We start from the raw sequence: 21,899 nt of genomic DNA on the forward strand, positions 1-21,899 counted from the left end.
CAAGAAGTGTTCAGATGGAATCCTTAGAAGATGTGTTTCAGAAGAGGAAGGACGAGAAGTACTATAGAATCGCCACGGCTCATGCTACAGAGGGCACTTTGGAGGGGACAAGACTGCAGCAAAGGTGTTACAAAGTGGATTCTTTTGGCCCACCCTTTTCAAGGATGCCAAAGAATTGGTAAGGAGTTGCAATGAATGCCAAAGATTTGGGAACTTGCCCAAAAGAAATGCCATGCCACAGAATTTCATTTTGGAACTGGAAGTATTTGATGTGTGGGGAATAGATTTCATTGGACCATTCCCAACCTCATATGCAAACAAGTACATCTTGGTAGCAGTGGATTATGTGTCCAAATGGGTAGAGGCCATTGCAACCCCAACAAATGACAACAAAGTGGTCATGAACTTCCTCAGGAAGAATATTTTCAGCCGGTTCGGAGTCCCAAGAGCCCTCATCAGTGATGGAGGGAGCCATTTTTGTAACAAACCACTAGAGACTCTTCTCCTACGATATGGGGTGAAACACAAGGTAGCCACACCTTACCATCCCCAAACAAGTGGACAAACGGAGATATCCAACAGAGAGCTAAAGAGAATTCTGGAGAAGACTGTAGGTGCATCAAGAAAGGATTGGGCGAAGAAGCTGGATGATGCTCTTTGGGCATACAGGACAGCATTCAAAACACCATTGGGAATGTCCCCATATCAACTGGTTTATGGGAAAGCTTGCCATTTACCACTAGAATTGGAACACAAAGCTCTCTGGGCCATCAAGATACTGAACTTTGACAACATTGCTGCTGGTGCAAAGAGGATCTTGCAACTGCAAGAGATGGAGGAATTCAGGTTACAAGCCTATGAAAATACTAAGATATATAAGGAGAAGGCAAAAAGGAGACATGACTTGCATCTTGCACCCAGGGATTTCGAAAAAGGGCAGCAAGTACTCCTCTACAATTCCAAATTGAGACTATTCCCAGGAAAACTCAAATCGAGGTGGTCAGGGTCTTTCATTGTCACTAAAGTCTCACCATATGGACACATTGAAATCGTGGATGAAAGGTCAGGGAGGACTTTTACAGTGAACGGACAAAGACTCAAGCATTATCTGGGCAACATGGGGAGAACCCCAGAGTAAACTATCATCTCAAGTAGAGGAGGAATCATCAAGCTAGTGACGATAAAGAAGCGCTTTGTTGGGAGGCAACCCAACCTTAGGTAACTACTTTTTTAGCTGCATTTCAATAAATATCACAAGTTGTTTCCCCGGCATTGCAAGGAGCTAAGTTTTGGTGTTCCACACCAAAACAATTCAAGAGTGAAAGTGCGATTCTAAGTTTGGTGTCCCACCAGAGGATGCTAGTTAGAATCACATTATACTCTCAAAGCACATTGCTAGCTCTACCCAACTAAGGGAACCACTTGGATATAGATTAGTCTTTAGTTAATTGGTTGCTAACAGCAAGATACGAGGTTCTACGCATGCATGCAAGGTTTTGTAGTAGGCAAGGAACTAAGTATGGTGTTCACACACCCAAAATAAGTTCAGAAATCATAAGCATACATGCGAGCTGACTATTCCTCAAGTGCTTGGGAAACAAGAAACTTCCAATAACCTTGCAGGAAGCATATGAGGAGATGGTGCATCTTCAACTAAGAAAGTAAGGCATCAAGAACTATGACAATGACAACAAGAAGGCAACTGGATTGGCATAGCAAACCATCTCTCAAAGGTTGTATTGCTACTTAATTTCATCTATTCATCGTGTCAAAAATTGGAAGTCCGAATGTACTGTTAATTAATAGTCATGCGTTGATTGGAACCTAGTTCAACTCTGCATTTTAAGTTTTTATTGCTTAGGTCTATGTTTACTGGTTCTTTAACTGTTAATGCATCATACCATTACTTATTGTATGCTTGTCCTTTTGAATCAAATGAAAAAGAGAATGATTGTGTTTTAAAAAGACCAGAGTGGAGTTCATAATATGGAGTAACTTTCTGAATCTTTGGTGTGATCATAAGTTAGCTAAGTTGGTTCAACCATAAGGTGGGAAGACAACTATCTGTCCTGAGTACTATGCTTTGAACACACCCCATGAGACCAGCTAAGTAAGAAGATCCTAATAAGAGAAAGGGAAAGAACAGTGAAAGTGAAAAACAAAAGAAAAAGAGTAAGCAATAAGGCTAGGCACCAATGGTTTTTAACCTTGAAGCATGTGTCTGTGGTGCTCCTGTGTGAGGGATTTACTTGGATGAATAAGCTCTTAGGGGTGCCTTATCACTTGGTAACTTGGGTTAACTAACCCGGGATTATCAGCTGAAAGTCCACTATCAAGAGTAACCCTCACTACAGAGCATTTAGTAACCCAAAGAGGTGCTGGATACCAAGGTCTCAAGAAGGAAAATAAATGAACCAGATGCCTGTGGTGTGTATGTATGGGGGAGAGACTTGAGGGAGTAAGTCCTTAGGGGTGTCTCAACACCTAGCACCTTGAACCAACTGGTTCGGGAGTGTTGGCTGAAAGCTTATCTTAAAGAGTTGCCCCCTTACAGAGCACCTAGCCTGAAGAACACAAATAAGCCCTGAAATGACAATAAAAGAATCAATAAAAGTCTCATGGTATGTAAGCAAAGCCAGTGTTTTAGAACATGATAAAGGTCTGAAAGCTAGTAATGGAATGAACCTAAGTTGCTATGCATGAAACCACCATAAAATCAGTAACATGACCTCCACAAGAATGACTCATTCCTCTTGGTATTTCATTCATCATTTTCTTGTTCCAGTACTTGCTTAGGGACAAGCAAGCTTTAAGTTTGGTGTTGTGATGCCAGGGCATCTTGGCCAGTTTCACTGACCTTTTCTTTACTGTTTTTAGGGTAGTTTCATGCATTTCCTTAGGAAATAAGCTAGTTTTGGGTAGATATTCACTTACACCTTGATTCAAGCATACATTGTGCATTTTACATGATTTCATAAGGATTTTGCATGAATTTAGTGACAAATTGTATGTTTCATTACCCATGACTTGGACTAGAACTTTGATGCACTCTATTGCTTGATTTTAGGAACAAAGGAAGCAAGGAAGAACCACTTAGTAGTCATGTTAATCTAATTAACGTAGCCACTAACGTGGAATGGGAGGTAACTTGCAAAGTTAATGAGAAAAGTGATTGCCAATAACGCTCTCGAAGCCATCATTGCCCACGTTAAGAGTCACGTTAACTAAGTTAACGTGAGCCCTAACGTGAAGAAAGGACTTTGAGCCAACGTTAGTGACACTTAACATTATCACTAACGTTGGCCAATGATCATAAGTGGCCACGTTAGAGTCCACATTAACTTGGTTAACGTGGCCTCTAATGTTAACAAGGGGAAGGAAGCCAACGTTAGTGACATTCAACATTGTGACTAACGTTGGCCTAAGGTGCAATGTACCACGTTAACTTCCACGTTAACTTGGTTAACGTGGGAGCTAACGTGAGAAGCAAGAATGGTCGACAACGTTAGTGACACCCAACATTGTCACTAACGTTGGAAGCAACCACAAAACCCCAAGGAGCCACGTTAACTTCGACGATAACTTAGTTAACGTGGAAGCTAACGGCGATGAGTGAAAGATGAGCCAACGTTAGTGACACTCAACATTGTCACTAACGATGGAAATGGTTTGCAAGGCCATGTTAGAAGCCACATTAACCTAGTTAACGTGGACTCTAACGTGAGATAGGGGCATATTGGAACGTTAGTTACAATGTTGAGTGTCACTAACGTTCTCGAAGATTGGCACGCCTACGTTAAAAGAGCCATGTTAACTAAGTTAACGTGGACTCTAACGTAGGAAAGGGGGAGGCTCTCAACGTTATTGGAAAAGTTGAGTCCCAATAACATGTGCGAAGAACAAAGAGGCAACGTTAATGGCAACGTTTGTGCCACTAACGTTGAGGTTAACGTAGCCTTTACTTGGGTAAGAAACGTTAGAAAAAAAGTTGAATGACACTAACGTTTTCGAACCCATTTTCTCACTGAATGTTAACACCTCTAACGTCCTGAGCTAAAGTCTCTGCCCACTTCACACTTTCTCTCTGCAAGTAAAACCAAGCCCAAGTGAAGAAGAGAACTGCTCCAAACTGAAGATCCAAAGGCCCAAGACTTGAAGAATCAACTAGAAGAATAGAAGAGTAGTATATATAGGAGTAGCTTTGAATTATTTAAGGAGAGTTGGAAAAGAGTTCTGAAAGTGGGGGGGAAAGCATTACTCTCTATTTTTTACTTTCTCTGCTCTTCTAGTTCAGAATGTATTCTCCATCTTTGTTTTCATTTTTTAGAGCTATGAACAACTAAACCCATTTCATTGGGTAGGGAGCTCTATTGTAATTTGATGGATCAATACTAGTTTTCTTCATTCTTCTTCTATCTTTTCTTTTGATTTTACTTGAAAGCTTTCGATCTTCATCCCATTGGGTAGTTATCTTGGAAAAGAAACTATTCAAACTTGGATCCCTTCTGAACCTTGAAAGAGGAATGAAGAGATCAAGCTAGAAATGCTTTCTCATGCTGGACCAAATTGGGTTTGGATGGATATGTGACTATAATCCTCTCAAAACTTGATTTGGGAAATGCATGTGGTATAATCAGTGACCACACTTCATCTCTTCTTATGAGCAATTGACCAAGGAATTGGCTATTGATCAAGATTTGAGAGATTGAATTGCAAGAAATTGTAATTCAATCAATTAAGATTGCCAAGGAGATCAATGAGTGCATTGATTGAGGAAGAGATGAAATGAACTTGATCCGGAGAATTGCAACATCTCCTATGCCCAATGAACTCCCCAATTTTGATCTCACCCATTCTCTTTAATTTCTGCGTTTATTTTCATGAGCAAACACCCCATTCCCATTTACAATTCTGCAATTTAATTTCAGTCATTTACTTCCAGTTCTTTAATTCTAGCATTTACTTTTCCGTCATTTACATTCCCGCCATTTTATTTTCTGCAACTCTCAACCCAAATTCTAAATTAACTCAACTAGAACAATCTTCTAATTAAAGTTGCTTGATCAATCAATCCCTGTGGGATTCGACCTCACTCTATTGTGAGTTTTTACTTGACGACAAATTCGGTACACTTGCCGAAGGAAATTTGTTGAGAGACAATTTCCACCTGCATTATTATTACTTGACGATTCGGTATACTTGCCGAAGGGGATTTGTGTTGTGCGAATTCCCGATCATCAGACAATACCAAATTTAGTGTGAGAACACCAAACTTAGTGTGACATAATCAATGTGAAACTAGGCCAAGTACCTAGTGAAAGCAAACATCCTATTGGTGTATCACACCAAACTAATCCATGAAACACATATGCAACCTTAAATGACGCAAAAAGAAGAATGAAAAGAAAATACCAAACGTTGGGTTGCCTCCCAATAAGCGCTTCGTTAACATCATTAGGTTGACAGTTGTTCCTTGCTAAAGTGGAGGTTGATTGTAGTGCTTCACCTCCTCTCCTCTCACTTTGAACTTTCTCGCTGTGTCTTCATGTAGTAGCTCAAGATGCTCATGAGATTGAATTTTATTCACAGTATATGGCAACAATGGGTGGTGAGATAACACCACTTTCTCCCCCGGTGAAAAGTTTTCAGTAGGAATTTTCATGTTCTTCCACCCTTTAGGAACTTTTTTCCTTGGGAGCTTCCTCTTTATTTAATGCACACCCAACACAAAACTTAAGTTTGATGTTGGGGGTTTGTTGATTGCAAAGGGAGGCTTTGGTTGCAAGCTCTTGTTAGCTTCAATTGAGTCTTCAACTTGCTGCACCTTCTCTTTCTCTTTTTTTCTTCCCAAGCATGGAAAAGGAGTCTCTGGAATTAATTCATTAGGTGCTTCCTTCAATTTTGGATCCTTGGCTTCAACCTTTTTGCAATCCTCTTGATCACTTGAATGATGTATGGTCTTGAAAACATGAAAAACTAAATGTCCCTCATGCACCCTCAACATTAATTCACCCTTTTCAACATTAATAAGGGCTCTCCCAGTGGCTAGAAAAGCTCTCCCTATAATGAATGATGCATTCTCATCTTCCTCTATGTCAAGAATAACAAAATTCACTGGGATTTTTCCACTTTAATCATGACATTTTCAATTATTCTATGTGCATGCTTCATTGATTTGTCTGCCATTTGTAAAGCTATTTTTGTGGGCTTCAACGCTTGAATTTATAACCTCTTCATCACAAATAAGGGATTCAAAGTAATACTTGCTCCCAAATTTCATAATGCTCTCTAAAGGTGGTGTTGCCAATAATTGCACTACACTCCTTGGTCATCTCCACTGTTTAGCCTCCCATCAAGTTTTTTTTTTTTGACAATAATTCCTTCATGAATTTAGCATATAAGGGCATTTGTTCAAGTGCTTCTATGAAAGGAATATTGATATGCATTGTCTTGAATATTTTCAAGAATTTGGAGTCGTTCTTCTCATTGTTTTCTCCCTAAAGTCTTTGATCATAAAGGAATTCTTGGCTTATACTCCTACACTTGAACATTGTCTCTTGATGCATCTTTTGAAGCTTGAATTTTATGGTCCTAAGAAATGGGCTGCATGTGCCCTATTTGAGGGATGATATCCTCTGGGGCTTCTTTCCTTAGAATGGTTGATACGCCCCAATTTTGTGGTTTATCTTGTGTAGAATTTGGGAGGTTTTATCAATATTTTTCGCACTTATTCATATAAATTGCATGGTTTTGTGTTTTCTTCCTAATTTTACTTCATGGTTAAAAACATGCTTCTTTGACCTTAAAAATGGTATATTTTAATCCTCCTCTATTACCATTCGATGCTGTGATGTGTTTGTTAAGTGGATTCAGGATCTATAGGGTAAAGATAACCTAGAATATGGAAAGGAAGCATGCACAAGTGGAAGGAACATGAAGAATGGAGCTTTGGAGAATTGGCCGTGATGCGCACGCCTGACCGACGCTCGCGCGTGGAAGCATACTGCTAGGAGTGGCGCGCAAAAGCTGACGCACTCGCGTGGCTTGGCAAAAATTCCACCGACGCGTTGATAAACCCCATTTTTAGGGTTTGTCTTGTACTGATTTCGAGGGTTTTATCAATGATTCTACACACTTTTCGTATGAAAATACATGACTTTGTGTTCCTTTGCTAATTTTGCCTCATGGATGAAAACATGCTTATTTTGTACTAAATTAGATATATTTCTAATCCTCCCTTGGTGCCATTCGATGCCGTGACTTGTGTGTTAAGTGGTTTCAGAATATAGGGCATGGATGACCCGGAGGAGAGAAGGGAAGTATGTACAAAGGGAAGGAGCATGAGAAAATAAGCTTTGGAAACTTCAGCGTTGATGCGTATGCGCACATGGCACACCCACGTGGAGTTGTGCCATCAAGAGTCAAGGCTAGGAGCCAAGCTATGAGCCAGTGCATGTAGCGGCTAAGTCATGATCCTCATGGATGCGTCCGCGTAGTTTACGCCTGCGCACGAATTGCAATTGCTCCAAGGACGCGTGCGCGTGCTGTGCGCGTACGTGCCGATGGTCTCACATGATTTTTTAAGAGAGCACGTGACCAGAGCGTGGAGACAGTTAGAGATCCCATTTTGGGGAAGTGCTTTGGCGGGAAAAAAAGCTTAAGAAGACCAAGGATTGAAGGGTTAAGGGACTTTTGGCTCATTTTACATTTCCTTAGATATTTTCTTAGAGTTAGTTACACTTTGGGTAAAGAGAGAAACTCCAACTTCTCTCTAGGATTTCATTCTCCTCAATCTCCATTACAATTCTCCTTTGATTTTCCTTGGTGATATCCATTGTAATACACTTTTACTTTGATGCAATTAGTAGATCTACTCTTCTCATATTCTCAATTATTGTTCTTTGATCCTTTCACTATGGATCTAGCTTTGCTTTTGTTACTTGGATTTGGAACTAGTGAATTGAGGTAATTTCATATCCATTACTTATGATTATTCAATTGCAAACAATTGTGTGATTTAGATCTTTTCATATCAATTCTCCATTCTAATTTCTTAATGGCTCTTATGAATGCTCATCAATTGTTTGATAAAATGCCAACACTAGTTATGGAGTAAAAGTTTCTCACTTGGCTTAGGGTTTGGACCATTAGGAGAAGTTGAATAGTGGATGTCCATTGTTGATTGAGAATTAAGGATTGCTAATTGGTTTGGGATGCACTAAAATTAGATTCCCTTAGGGTGAAGCTAAGACTTGTGATTCAAGCTAATTACTTTCACTTGACTTTCCTCTATACTTAGAGGTCAACTAAGTGGAGCAAGGCTTAATTGTTATCATCATTGAAGGAAACTATAGTGATAGAATTTCTAATACCAACCCTAGGCCAAGTCCTTTAATATTGATTGTTTGTCATCTACTTTTGCTATTAATACACCGACCTTCAAAAGATTCATAACAAAGGCTTCCTAATCAATAACATGCATTCTCTAGCAATTCCAAGTGAGGACGCTCGGGAGACTAGTACTCTCAATTATAGATTGTAGAATTGTTTAATGCGAGGTTTGAATGTCGATTGGATTATACTCACGATTATATTCACTATTGAATTCTATATCGACATGTTAAATTTCGTTTATCAAAATGGCGCCGTTGCCGGGGAATTTGCTTATGTGTGCCATGTTATTGCTTAGTGTAAATATGTGTATATGTACATTGTTGCATTTTCCCTTACCTCTTTGTTTGATTGACTAATCCCACTTATTACCATGAGCTTTACTTCTTCTTCATTGTATGACGCGTTCACAACCGAATCCGAGCTTAGTCCCATTTGATCTGGAAATTGAACAAACTTTGCTTCACATTAGACAAGCTCGGAGGCGGTTAACTTTTGGGGAAGGTGAAAAGGTTGCTACCAATTCACCAACCTTACCCGACGTGAATATTGAATCGTTATTTGAAGAAGGCACTAACCATTCCCCCGTTAATACTACTAATAAATCTTCTTTTGATCTAGGTACCAACACCATGGCCGCTCCAAGGAGAGTTACTCTCAAGGAAGCGGGTGCACCAGATTATATTCTTCAACCTCTTCACGTGCTTCATCCCAACTTGAATGCAAACTTTGAACTCAAGACCGCTTTTATTAACCTCCTACCTAGGTTCCATGGACTTCCCGCACAATACCCTATTCGACATCTCAAAGATTTTCATCGTATATGCTCAACAACTAGACGGGAAGGATCCGATGAAGTTGCTATATGGTTGTTTGCTTTCCCCTTCTCTCTTGAAGATAAGGCCAAAGAATGGTTCTACACTCTACCTAGTGAAGTCATTTCCGATTGGGACTTGCTTAGAAGAGGGTTCTTAGAAAACTTCTTGCCACCGGAAAGGATGGACAAGCTAAGGAATGAGATCTCATGCATTGTACAAGGCGAAACGGAACCCCTATGTGAGTATTGGGAACGGTTTAACAAACTCCTTGACGCATGCCCTAATCACATGATCAACATCCAAGTGTTGCTAGGCTACATATGCCAAGGGATGCGAGAACAAGATAGGACTCTCTTGGACTCCTCTAGCAATGGTTCTTTGTCTAAATATAGGACGGCAGAGGAAGCATGGCAACTCATTAGTGACCTAGCCGAGTCCAATCAACATGCTAGAAGAAGAGTTAACCGCCCAAAAACCGTGAATGAGGTATCAATTAGTAGCGAGACCACCGCTCTAGCCAAATCCTTGGGAGAAATGACAAACATCCTAAAGCAACTCCAATTGGGCCAACAACAACCTTATCAACAACAACCCTACCAACATCAACCTCCACCATCCCCTCAACAATATAGTCAACAATTAGTTTCTCAAAAAGTGTGTGGCATTTGCTCTTGCTATTCTCACTACACGGATGAATGCCCAAGTCTTCAAGAAGACAACACTTTGGCGGCTACCCACAACTTCTATTACCGCCCAAATCAAGGGTACTATCAACAAGGCGGTAATTTCAATCAAGGGTATCCCCATCAAGGAGGAAGCTACAATCAAGGGGGTGGCAATTATAATCAAAATTGGAGGGATAACCACCCACAAGGAAGTAGGGACAACAACAACAATGGAGGCAACCAAAGATGGAACAACAACAACTCACAAAGCCAATCATATGCCCAACAAAATCAAGGAAGAAATGATCAAACATACCAACCACCACATCAACAACCACCACCCAACCAATCACAAGCCCCTCAACTCACATACCTTTCTACTTCTTCCAATCAAGATGATACACTTCGCACTATCCTCCAAAGCCAAAAAGAGCTCCAAACCACACTTGCTTCCGGCCTTACCGGCCTTACATCTACACTACAAGCTCTTCTTGCACGCATGGATCCACCATCCAATCGTACTCCTCACCCCCCAAATCCAAGTGCCATTCCCTCTCAACCTCAACCGAATCCCAAGGGAGGCATTAATGCCATCACCTTGAGATCCGAAACTCAATTAAAGGAGAAGAGGGCAAAGGACCCAAGTCCAATCACAATCACTCAAGAGGAGGAGAGAGTAGAGATAGAAGAGATAGAAGAAGAGGAGGCACCACAAGTCATAGTTGATGATGAAGAAACTCAACCAACAAGTGAGGTCCCCAAGAATAAGGGAGCCGTGGAAGAAGAAATTGCTCAACCAATCCCATTTCTGACACTTGCAAAGAGAGCTAGAAAGCGCATGGAACTTGACCCCAAAATGATAGAAATGTTCAAGAAAGTTGAGGTAACCATCCCCCTCTTTGATGCTATCCATCAAGTACCTAAATATGCAAAATTCCTTAAAGACTTATGCATGAACAAGGATAGAATTCTTGAGCTAGAGACTATTCCATTGGGGAGTTCTATTTCCACTTTAATGGGAGCATTGCCCGAGAAGTGTGACGATCCGGGCCCATGCATGGTCGCTTGCACCATAAATGGAGTTCAATTTCTAGACTGTATGTGTGACCTCGGTGCATGCGTTAGCATTATGCCCCTCTCTGTCTACAAGGTATTGAGGCTACCACCATTGAAGAGATCGACAACAAGATTTGTTCTAGCGGACAAGAGCATAATAACCGTGACGGGTGTTGCGGAAGATGTGTTGGTAAATATAAAAAAGTTGGTGTTTCCGATTGATTTCTATGTTCTTGAGATGCCATCAAGCGAGTCCGAGAGAGCATCATCCATTCTACTTGGGAGACCATTTTTGAGGTCCTCTAGATTCAAGTTAGATGCCTACTCGAGAACCTACTCATTTGAAATAGATGGGAGAGTCGTGAGTTTTAGCTTAGAAGAAGCAATGAAACATTCACCAGAGAATCATTCTCTATTCCAGTGTGACCCAATTGACAACATTGTTGCCGAAGTGCACTTTGCAAAGTTGGATGAGAAGTACATGATTGAAGACACAAATGAAGATCCAAGTGAAGCAAACACATTACACCAATGGTGAGCGAAATTGTTACTCATGCTTAAATTGTTGTTCGAAATTGATTGTCCCTAGTGATGGCGCCAAAACCTGGTGCGCAATACCATGGTCCAAACATAACTTCACAACTTTGCACAACTAACCAGCAAGTGTACTGGGTCGTCCAAGTAATAAACTTTACGTGAGTAAGGGTCGATCCCACAGAGATTGTTGGTATGAAGCAAGCTATGGTCATCTTGTGAATCCTAGTCAGGCAGATTCAAATATGATTGGATTAGATATTCAAAAGATAAATAAAATAAACAGGAAATAAAGATAAAGTTACTCATGTAATTCAATGGTGGAAATTTCATATAGGTGCATGGAGGTGCTGTGTTCCTTACGAATCTCTACTTTCTTATTACATTCATCCAAGCCTTCTTACTCCTTTCCATGGAAAGCTGTATGTAGGGCATCACCGTTGTCAATGGCTACATCCCATCCTCTCAGTAAAAATGGTCCAAATGCTCTGTCACAGCACGGCTAATCATCTATCGGTTCTCAATCAGGTTGGAGTAGAATCCCTTGATTCTTTTGCGTCTATCACTAACGCCCAGCCTTCAGGAGTTTGAAGCTCGTCACAGTCATTCAATCTCAGAATCCTACTCAGAATACCACAGACAAGGTTAGACTTTCCGGATTCCCATGAATGCCGCCATCAATTCTAGCTTATACCACGAAGATTCTGATTAAGGAATCCAAGAGATATGCGCCCGGTCTAAGGTAGAACGGAAGTGGTTGTCAATCACGCGCGTTCATAGGTGAGAATGATGATGAGTGTCACAGATCATCACATTCATCAAGTTGAAGTGCAACAAATATCTTAGAACAGAAATAAATCGAATTGGAAGGAAAATAATAGTAATTGCATTGAAACTTGAGGTACAGCAGAGCTCCACACCGTTAATCTATGGTGTGTAGAAACTCCACCGTTGAAAATACATAAGTGAAAGAGGTTCAGGCATGGCCGAATGGCCAGCCCCCATGAAGGTCTAAGGACTAGGCGTCCAGAGATGTCTAATATAATAGTAAACTATCCTATTTATACTAGACTAGCTACTAGGGTTTATAAGAGTAAGTAATTGATGCATAAATTCACTTCCAGGGCCCACTTGGTGTATGTTTGGGTTGATCTTGATCAATCCACGAGCTGAGACTTCTCTTGGAGTTGAACGCCAAGTTGTAACGTGTTTTGGGCGTTCAACTCCAGTTTGTGACGTGTTTCTGGCGTTTGACTCCAGACAGCAACATGGAACTGGCATTGAGCGCCAGTTTACGTCGTCTAATCACGAATGAAGTATGGACTATTATATATTGCTGGAAATCTCTGGATGTCTTCTTTCCAACGCCGTTGAGAGCGCACCATTTGGAGTTCTGTAGCTCCAGAAAATCTATTTCGAGTGCAGGGAGGTCAGATTCCAAAAGCATCAGCAGTCCTTTGTCAGCCTTCTTATCAGAGTTTTGCTCAGGTCCCTCAATTTCAGCCAAAAAATACCTGAAATCACAGAAAAACACACAAACTCATAGCAAAGTCCAGAAATGTGAATTTAGCATAAAAACTAATGAAAACATCCCTAAAAGTAACTAGATTATATTAAAAACTACCTAAAAACAATGCCAAAAAGCATATAAATTATCCGCTCATCAACCATCCGGACCATCCGGAAATTCAAACTCCAAATCAAGACCAAAAGGTAGAATTGAAGCCACTACCACCCCACCTAAAGTACTCATATCTTGATGAAGCCCACAAGCTCCCCGTGATCATTGCAAAGGAGCTAAACCCTCAACAAGAAGAAAAGTTGCTATGCATCTTGAGGAAGAACAAAAGGGCCATAGGATGGCGTTTGGCGGATTTAGTGGGAATAAACCCCCAAGTATGCGAGCACCGAATATTCCTTGAAGAAGGAGCTAGACCCGTTCGACAACCTTAAAGGCGACTCAACCCAACTATTTTAGAGGTTGTGAAAAAGGAAGTAACCCGGCTACTAGAAGCGGACATCACCTATCCCATTTCGGATAGTGAATGGGTAAGCCCGGTCCAAGTGGTGCCAAAGAAATCCGGAGTGACTACAATCAAGAACGAAAGCGGAGAACTTATAGCAACAAGGGTGCAAAACTCTTGGAGGGTGTGCATAGACTACCGAAGGTTGAATGCAGCCACTAGAAAAGATCAGTTTCCAATACCGTTTATTGATCAAATGCTTGATCGACTAGCCGGTAAATCTCATTATTGTTTTCTAGATGGTTATTCGGGGTACTTCCAAATACACATTGCTCTAAAAGACCAAGAAAAAACAACATTTACTTGCCCCTTTGGAGCTTATGCCTACAAGCGTATGCCATTTGGCTTATGCAACGCACCGGCAACTTTCCAAAGATGCAAGATGAGCATATTTGCGGACTTTCTAGAGCAATGCATGGAAGTTTTCATGGATGATTTCAGTGTGTATGGTGAGTCCTTTGACCATTGCTTGGAAAACCTTGAAAAAGTCTTGGAAAGATGCACTAAATCAAACCTTGTCTTAAATTTTGAAAAATGTCATTTCATGGTTAGGCAAGGCATTGTTTTAGGACATATTGTTTCCAAAGAAGGCATCTCCATAGATCCGGCAAAAATAAATGTTATATCTAGCTTGCCTTACCCCTCCTCCGAGAGGAAAGTCCGTTCATTCCTTGGACATGCAGGATTTTACCGAAGATTTATCAAGGACTTTAGCAAGGTAGCATTGCCTCTCTCTTGACTATTGCAAAAGGACATTGAATTTGATCTAAGCAAAGAATGCATGGAAGCTTACGACAAGCTTAAAGTGGCTTTGACACAAGCTCCTATCCTAAGAGGGCCGGATTGGAATCGGCCATTCGAAATAATGTGCGATGCTTCAAACTATGCGGTAGGAGCCGCGTTAGCAGAACGCGAGGGTAAGAATCCCTATGTCATAGCATATGCATCAAAAACACTAGATGGAACCCAATCCAATTACACTACCACCGAGAAGGAACTCTTAGCTATTGTTTTCGCTTTGGATAAATTCCGAGGCTATCTTCTTGGTTCTAAGGTAGTAGTGTATTCGGATCACGCGGCGTTGAAGTATTTGTTGGCCAAAAAGGAATCAAAACCGAGATTGATTCGATGGGTGCTATTGTTGCAAGAATTCGATTTGGAAATTAAAGATAGGAGTGGTTTGCAAAATTTAGTGGTGGACCATTTAAGTTGCCTTGAACACACAAACGGCGATACCGCTCCTATCAATGATTCCTTTCCCCTAGAAGGTTTGCATTCAATCTCGGAAGTTATTCCTTGGAATGCTCCAATAGCAAACTACTTGGTTTCACGCACCTTCCCTCCTAATTTCACCAAACATCAAAAGGATAAGCTGAAAAGCGAATCCAAATATTATGTATGGGATGATCCCTATCTTTGGAGATGTGGAGCGGACCAAGTAGTGCGAAGGTGCATTCCCCAAACCGAATTCCAAGAAATCTTGGATGCTTGCCATTCTTCCGAGGGAGGTGCACATTACGGACCTCAAAGGACGGCAAGAAAGGTCCTTGATTGTGGATTTTGGTGGCCAACTCTTTTTAAGGACTCTTCCCTTTATTGCAAATCTTGTTTCCAATGCATTAGATTTGGTAATATCTCTAAAAAGGACGAAATTCCCCAATAAAACATGCTTTTTTGTGAAATCTTTGATGTGTGAGGCATCAACTTCATGGGGCCATTCCCAAATTCTAATGTCTTTCTCTACATTCTACTAGCCGTCGATTATGTATCCAAATGGGTGGAAGCAATACCCACCCGGATGGATGATGCTCATGTAGTTCTCTCTTTTGTGAGGAATAATATAATTTGTCGCTTTGGGTCGCCAAGAGCAATCATAAGTGACCAAGGCTCACACTTTTGCAACAAAAGAATGGACGGACTCATGAAAAAGTACGGCATCAGACATAAAATTGCCACGGCCTATCACCCCCAAACAAACAGCCAAGCTGAGGTTTCTAACCGGAAAATTAAGCATGTATTGGAAATGATTGTGAAGCCTAGTAGAAAGGATTGGAGTGCTAAGCTTTCCGATGCACTTTGGGCATACCGAACGGCTTACAAAACACAGATTGGCATGAGCCCCTTTCGGTTAGTGTATGGTAAAGCTTGCCATTTGTCGGTAGAAATCGAACACAAAGCATATTGGGCCGTCAAGGAATGCAATCTAAATTTGGGTGGGGCCGGAATTGAGAGAAAGCTTCTATTGGCAGAATTAGAATGTTTGAGATTGGAGGCCTATGACAACTATAGGCTCTACAAGGAAAAGATGAAAGCCATCCATGATAAGAACATTAGGAGAAGGGAATTCGGACCCAGTGACCTAGTCCTCCTTTACAATTCAAGGTTGCGATTGTTACCTGGAAAGCTTAGATCAAGATGGGAGGGACCTTATCAAGTAGAGAAGGTAGAACCTTATGGAGTTTACCACTTGCGTCACCCATCAAGCCCGGATATTTTCAAGGTAAATGGACACCGTCTCAAATTGTACCATGGTGAGCAAAGAAAGAACACCAAGGAAATTGAAGTATTCCTTTTGAAAGATGCACCTCTTGACCAAGAACATTGAGCTAGTGGAAGTCCAACTTAAGGACGGTAAACAAAAGTGCTAGGTGGGAGACATCCCACCATGGTAAGATCTACCCATTTGTATATAGCCACTGAACTCTTCTTTGATTGATGCTTGCTTAACCCTTGACTTGAGTAGTTAGATTTGATATTTAGAAATTTGCACTATGAACCATTTGAATGATAGAACACAACTCATTTATAGATCTTTGATGAAGTTTTAGCTAAGTACCTGCTATAGTTGTGATAATATGTGCATTCTCAAAAAAAAAGGGGGGGGTAGGACGTGAGCGCACGCTTTACGCGCGTGTGTCCCTAGCGCAGATGCAGGCTCATATATTTTCCAGAGAGTTGGGGCACTCTCGCGCCAGCGTTAGGCCCCCAGCACATCACCACGCACGCGTGCGCGCACCAAGCGTTTGCGCGTCCTTAGGCTAAAACGAAATAGACGCGACCGCGCACATGCCGCGCCAGCGTCAATGGTCCTGCCGCAACCTCTGGTATATTTTCCAGAGAGTTATGCCAAACCCAGGCCTACTTTATGCCTGAGGCATAAAACTACTGCCGCGTACGCGCACTAGCCGCGCGCGTGCCAACCTCAGAATCGCAGTCCTTGCGCGTCCGCACCATGTGCGCGCGCGCACCATGACCCCTGCAGCCAACATCTGGTACACTTTCCAGAGAGTTGTGCAACTTCTGGGACAACATTGTGCTACTGGCACAACCACACACACGCTTGTGCGCACCTGGCGCGCGCGTGTCCTTGCTTCACCTCCCTTCCCTACGCGGGCGCGCACAGTGCGCGCACGCGTCGATGAGCGACGTGAATTATAACTTACATCTCCCCTTTCCACCTCTTCTACCATTCACTATTCCCTTTCTTCCAACCCCTCTCTACACCACTCCACCCACCTCCCAACACCACCTCCGGCGACCACCCACCTCCGGTAGTCCCCACATTTTCCCTCCCCTCTAAGTCTTCACTTCCTTCCACCCCTTTCTCTCACCTACATCTCCATTCCCTTTCCTTCTCTCCCAAGGTACTATACTCTACTTTCCCTCTTGCTCTACCTCTCTTATTTCTTTCTTAGTTAGTTGATTTTGATTTCTCTTAGGTAGCTTCTTCTTTTCTCTTTTAAGCTCTTCATTACTTGGTTGTCTTTGTTTTTCTTTTTATACTTCTTTATGGGTGTTGTGCTCATGACTTCTTTTGCATTAGTGGATTAAAATATTTTGCATAATGTCATTGCAATCATAGTGCATTATGGTGACTAATGTTGCTTTGTGGGATGTTACATTGCTTTTTTTTTCCACTTATTTGTGTACTACAAAAAGAATGCACGCTAAGTGTTTGAGGAAAAGCATACATGATCTTTTGAGCTCATTTTAACTCATTGCTTCCCAACTACGTGCTTTCTCTCACTAGCTTGACTATTCTTAGGTGCATCGGCCACACTACTCTTCATATTTCACATTCTACTTACTCACTTTACCATGACTTGCCTTCCATCCTTAATATTTGGGGGTGTATGCTTCTCATGCCTCTTACTTGCTTGCTTAAACCGCCCCTATGCCACATGCTAGTGATTTGCCTTGTTTAACAAATGTTGTCTTAGTTACATGTTGTAGCTGTCATGTAGTGAGGACATTTAATCCCTTATGGCATAAATTCTCACTTGCATGCTCCCCATTCAATTGTGTTCCTTTGGGTTTGATATTTCCTTCCTTTTCACTCTCACAGGATGGTTATAAAGAAGGACAAAGGGAAGGCCCCAAAGAAACCAACCGCCAATAGAGCGCGCCAAGAGCCGACGGCCAAGTCCCTCCGAAAGAAGACTAAGGGCCCCTCTAACATTGATGTTTTAGAGAAGGACAACCCTCCAAAGGATTCAAACAAGTTCCCTAACCGCTACTGTGAACTTGTTTACCTAGGGATGACTGAGCGGAACTATCACCCGGAGCCCCTTCTAGTCCTACCAGCTCACATCGCTCCGATGGTGATGCCCCGCATTGAGCGGAGGCAATGGGGGTTCCTCATGAGGCAACCAAAGGAGGCCAACTTATCATGGGTGGTAAAGTTTTACTCCAACTACCACTCACCCCTTCTCACATCGATTTTTGTGTGCCGAAAGCAAGTACCGGCCACGGTGGAAGCCATCCAAGGAGTACTTAAGATCGGGTCATTACCGGACGGGCATGACGCCTATCAAGAAGTTTTGTCGGCATGCTGCGAACGTGGTTTCGATTGGAATGCGGTTCTCCGAGTAATAGCTTTACCCGAAGCCTCTTGGATTCGAGGGACTATAAAGCAAAGGCCAAAGGGTTTAGATGCACGTTTCCTCACTCAAGAAGCCACGACATGGGCCCAAATCCTAGCTCACTACGTGCTCCCAAGCACCTATGGGTCATCCATTACCGCCGAGCTTGCCTTATTGGTTTGGTGCATCCTAACCGAGAAACTGGTCGACATCCCGCATGCCATCCGACAATCCATGGGGCGTATTCATGTTAAGGGAAACTTGCCCTTCCCCGCCATGGTAACCAAATTAGTCGCGGCGGCCGGTGTTCCCCGCGAGACCAAGGACTGAAGGACCTTAATTCCGGTCGAAGGTGATTTTGTTCCGACCAAAAGGTGCCTCAAACCCCCGGAAGTTACCAAGAACCTTGGCATGGCCATTCCCACTTGCAACGCTACCACCTCATCCGTACCACTAAAATCATCCGCCCAACGCCTTGAAGACCTTCACAAGAAGTTAGACCGTTATGAGCAGCACAACCAACGCCGATATGCTCATGTGAAGAAGCTTCTAAGCTTTGTCACCCCACTTATGGAGGAACCGGATATCTCCACATCCACCGCAACATCGAGCGGACATAGCGCTGACAAGGGAGATGAAGGACATTCCGGACCCGGCCACCCATTGCGCATCACTTATAGCACGGAAGACCGTGCTAAGTTTTAAGTGTGGGGAGGTCGGCCGACCGATCTCCGTATGTAACACCCGAATAAACTTTTGAATCCCTTTGTAGTTAGGATAGTTTGCATGATTAGGTTTTCTTTGATACCATTTGCATACCATTTGCATGATAAGTCTACTTGGTTGGAGTAATGAATTCTCTCCTAGGAAACTAAGATTTTAGGGCAACCTTACCAATTATGATGCTAAGCTTGCTTAGAGATTGTACTTTGGAACATGGATTTTGAGTTAAGAACACAAGCAAGCGAGCTTTGAACCTTATTGCGTGGCTACATCTTATAGTCACTTACCTTCCTTCTTGTGTGCATTGTTCTCTCTCTATGATTGTGATCCTTACTTTATTTGACTCTATATGTCCATTGTTGTATGTGTGAATGCATGTATACGACTGAGGCCATCAATTCACTTAGCCACTACCCAAATAGCCTTACCATATGAACAACCCTTGCAACCAACTTTGAGCCTACGCTTAACCCACTCATTCTTTATTCTATCACATTACAAGCCAAGAAGCGAAAAACCATGAATGTCCCTATGTGGATCTTTGATTGGCTTAGGCTAGTGTGTATGTGTGTCATTCAAGTATGGGGAAACGGGGTGGGACATTGGTTGAGGTAAAAGGATGTTTTTGTTTTATATTTTTATATTTGGGAATCGGGTACATACTCATGTGTTAATTAAATATAAGACCTTATGCATTGATATTCTTAAAAGAAAAAAATGAGGAAAACAAAGAAAAAGAGAAAGAAAAATAAAATAAATGTGAAAAAAAAGAGAAAAAGAAAAAAAAAGAGAAAGAAAAAAAAAGGGGGCAAAATACCCCAAAGTAAAGTTCAATAAAAGTCAATGCATATGTGTTGTAAAGCAAAAGAAAATGCATGAGTATGTGGAAAAAGTGAGTAATGAGTAGTTAGACTAGTATATAATTATATAGGATGTTATATAGGTTGGGTGGGAAGTTTAGGTTAATCAAAAGATCCAATTTTTAGCCCACTTAGCCAAATATATAACCCCACCTTGACCCTAGCCCCATTATAACCTAGGAAAGACCTCATGATACATGTGTGAATGCATGTAACAATTGTCGATTGTTAGAGGAAGAACAAATTTTGGAAAAGCATGAAATAGGGGAGAACTGAGTGATCAACCCGATACACCGAGCGGATAGAGTGCAAACACTTTCGGTGAGGGTTCGAAGCTCCAACCCTTGTTCCCGGCTCTCACGAGCGTTCTTCATGCAAGTTGCGCATATATCACTATGATGATTAAAATTGGAAGGTTTTATGCATTGCTTACCATCTTGCCCTATGTGCTTAAATGTATCTTAGGAAGATCGATTTGCTCTTAACCAAGTGGATAGTAGCACCAGTCTTAGTTGCATTCATATAAGTAGACTACACCTCATGAATCTCATACCTTTGTGATCCTTTGGTCTTTTGCTTTTCTCTAAGCATGAGGACATGCTATAATCTAAGTGTGGGGAGGTTGATAAACCCCCTTTTTAGGGTTTATCTTGTACTGATTTCGAGGGTTTTATCAATGATTCTACACACTTTTCGTATGAAAATACATGACTTTGTGTTCCTTTACTAATTTTGCCTCATGGATGAAAACATGCTTATTTTTCACTAAATTAGATATATTTCTAATCCTCCCTTGGTGCCATTCGATGTCGTGACCTGTGTGTTAAGTGGTTTCAGAATATAGGGCATAGATGACCCGGAGGAGAGAAGGGAAGTATGTACAAAGGGAAGGAGCATGAGAAAATAAGCTTTGGAAACTTTAGCGTTGACGCGTACGCGCACATGGCGCACTCGCGTGAAGTTGCGCCATCAAGAGTCAACGCTAGGAGCCAAGCTATGAGCCGGAGCATGTAGTGGCTAAGTCATGATCCTCATGGATGCATCCGCGTAAGTTACGCCTGTGCGCGAATTGCAATTGCCCCAAGGAGGCATGCGCGTGCTGTGCGCGTACGCGCCGATGGTCTCACATGATTTTTTAAGAGAGCACGTGACCAGAGCGTGGAGACAGTTAGAGATCCCATTTTGGGGAAGTGCTTTGGCGGGAAAAAAGCTTAAGAAGACCAAGGATTGAAGGGTTAAAGGACTTTTGGCTCATTTTACATTTCCTTAGATATTTTCTTAGAGTTAGTTACACTTTGGGTAAAGAGAGAATCTCCAACTTCTCTCTAGGATTTCATTCTCCTCAATCTCCATTACAATTCTCCTTTGATTTTCCTTGGTGAGATACATTGTAATACACTTTTACTTTGATGCAATTAGCAGATCTACTCTTCTCATATTCTCAATTAGTGTTCTTTGATCCTTTCACTTTGGATCTAGCTTTGCTTTTGTTACTTGGATTTGGAACTAGTGAATTGAGGTAATTTCATATCCATTGCTTGTGATTGTTCAATTGCAAATAATTGTGTGATTTAGATCTCTTTATTTCAATTCTCCATTCTAATTTCTTAATGGTTCTTATGAATGCTCATCAATTGTTTGATAAAATGCCAACACTAGTTATGGAGTAAAAGTTTCTCACTTGGCTTAGGGTTTGGACCATTAGGAGAAGTTGAATAGTGGATGTCCATTATTGATTGAGAATTAAGGATTGCTAATTGGTTTGGGATGCACTAAAATTAGATTCCCTTAGGGCGAAGCTAAGACTTGTGATTCAAGCTAATTACTTTCACTTGACTTTCCTATATACTTAGAGGTCAACTAAGTGGAGCAAGGCTTAATTGTTATCATCATTGAAGGAAACTATAGTGATAGAATTTCTAATACCAACCCTAGGCCAAGTCCTTTAATATTGATTGTTTGTCAT

General features: G+C 41.6%; 1 protein-coding gene across 1 annotated transcript; it reads left to right on the forward strand.

Moving 5' to 3' along the window:
* Positions 1 to 232: 232 nt before the first annotated feature.
* Positions 233 to 1,138, forward strand: LOC130934190 (uncharacterized). The gene is made up of 2 exons (XM_057863778.1): positions 233 to 614; positions 744 to 1,138. Exons 1-2 carry the CDS (start codon positions 233 to 235, stop codon positions 1,136 to 1,138), a joined length of 777 nt encoding a protein of 258 aa, XP_057719761.1.
* Positions 1,139 to 21,899: the final 20,761 nt, after the last annotated feature.

The sequence above is a fragment of the Arachis stenosperma genome, chromosome 6, assembly GCF_014773155.1.
Source record: "Arachis stenosperma cultivar V10309 chromosome 6, arast.V10309.gnm1.PFL2, whole genome shotgun sequence".
NCBI lineage: Eukaryota > Viridiplantae > Streptophyta > Magnoliopsida > Fabales > Fabaceae > Arachis > Arachis stenosperma.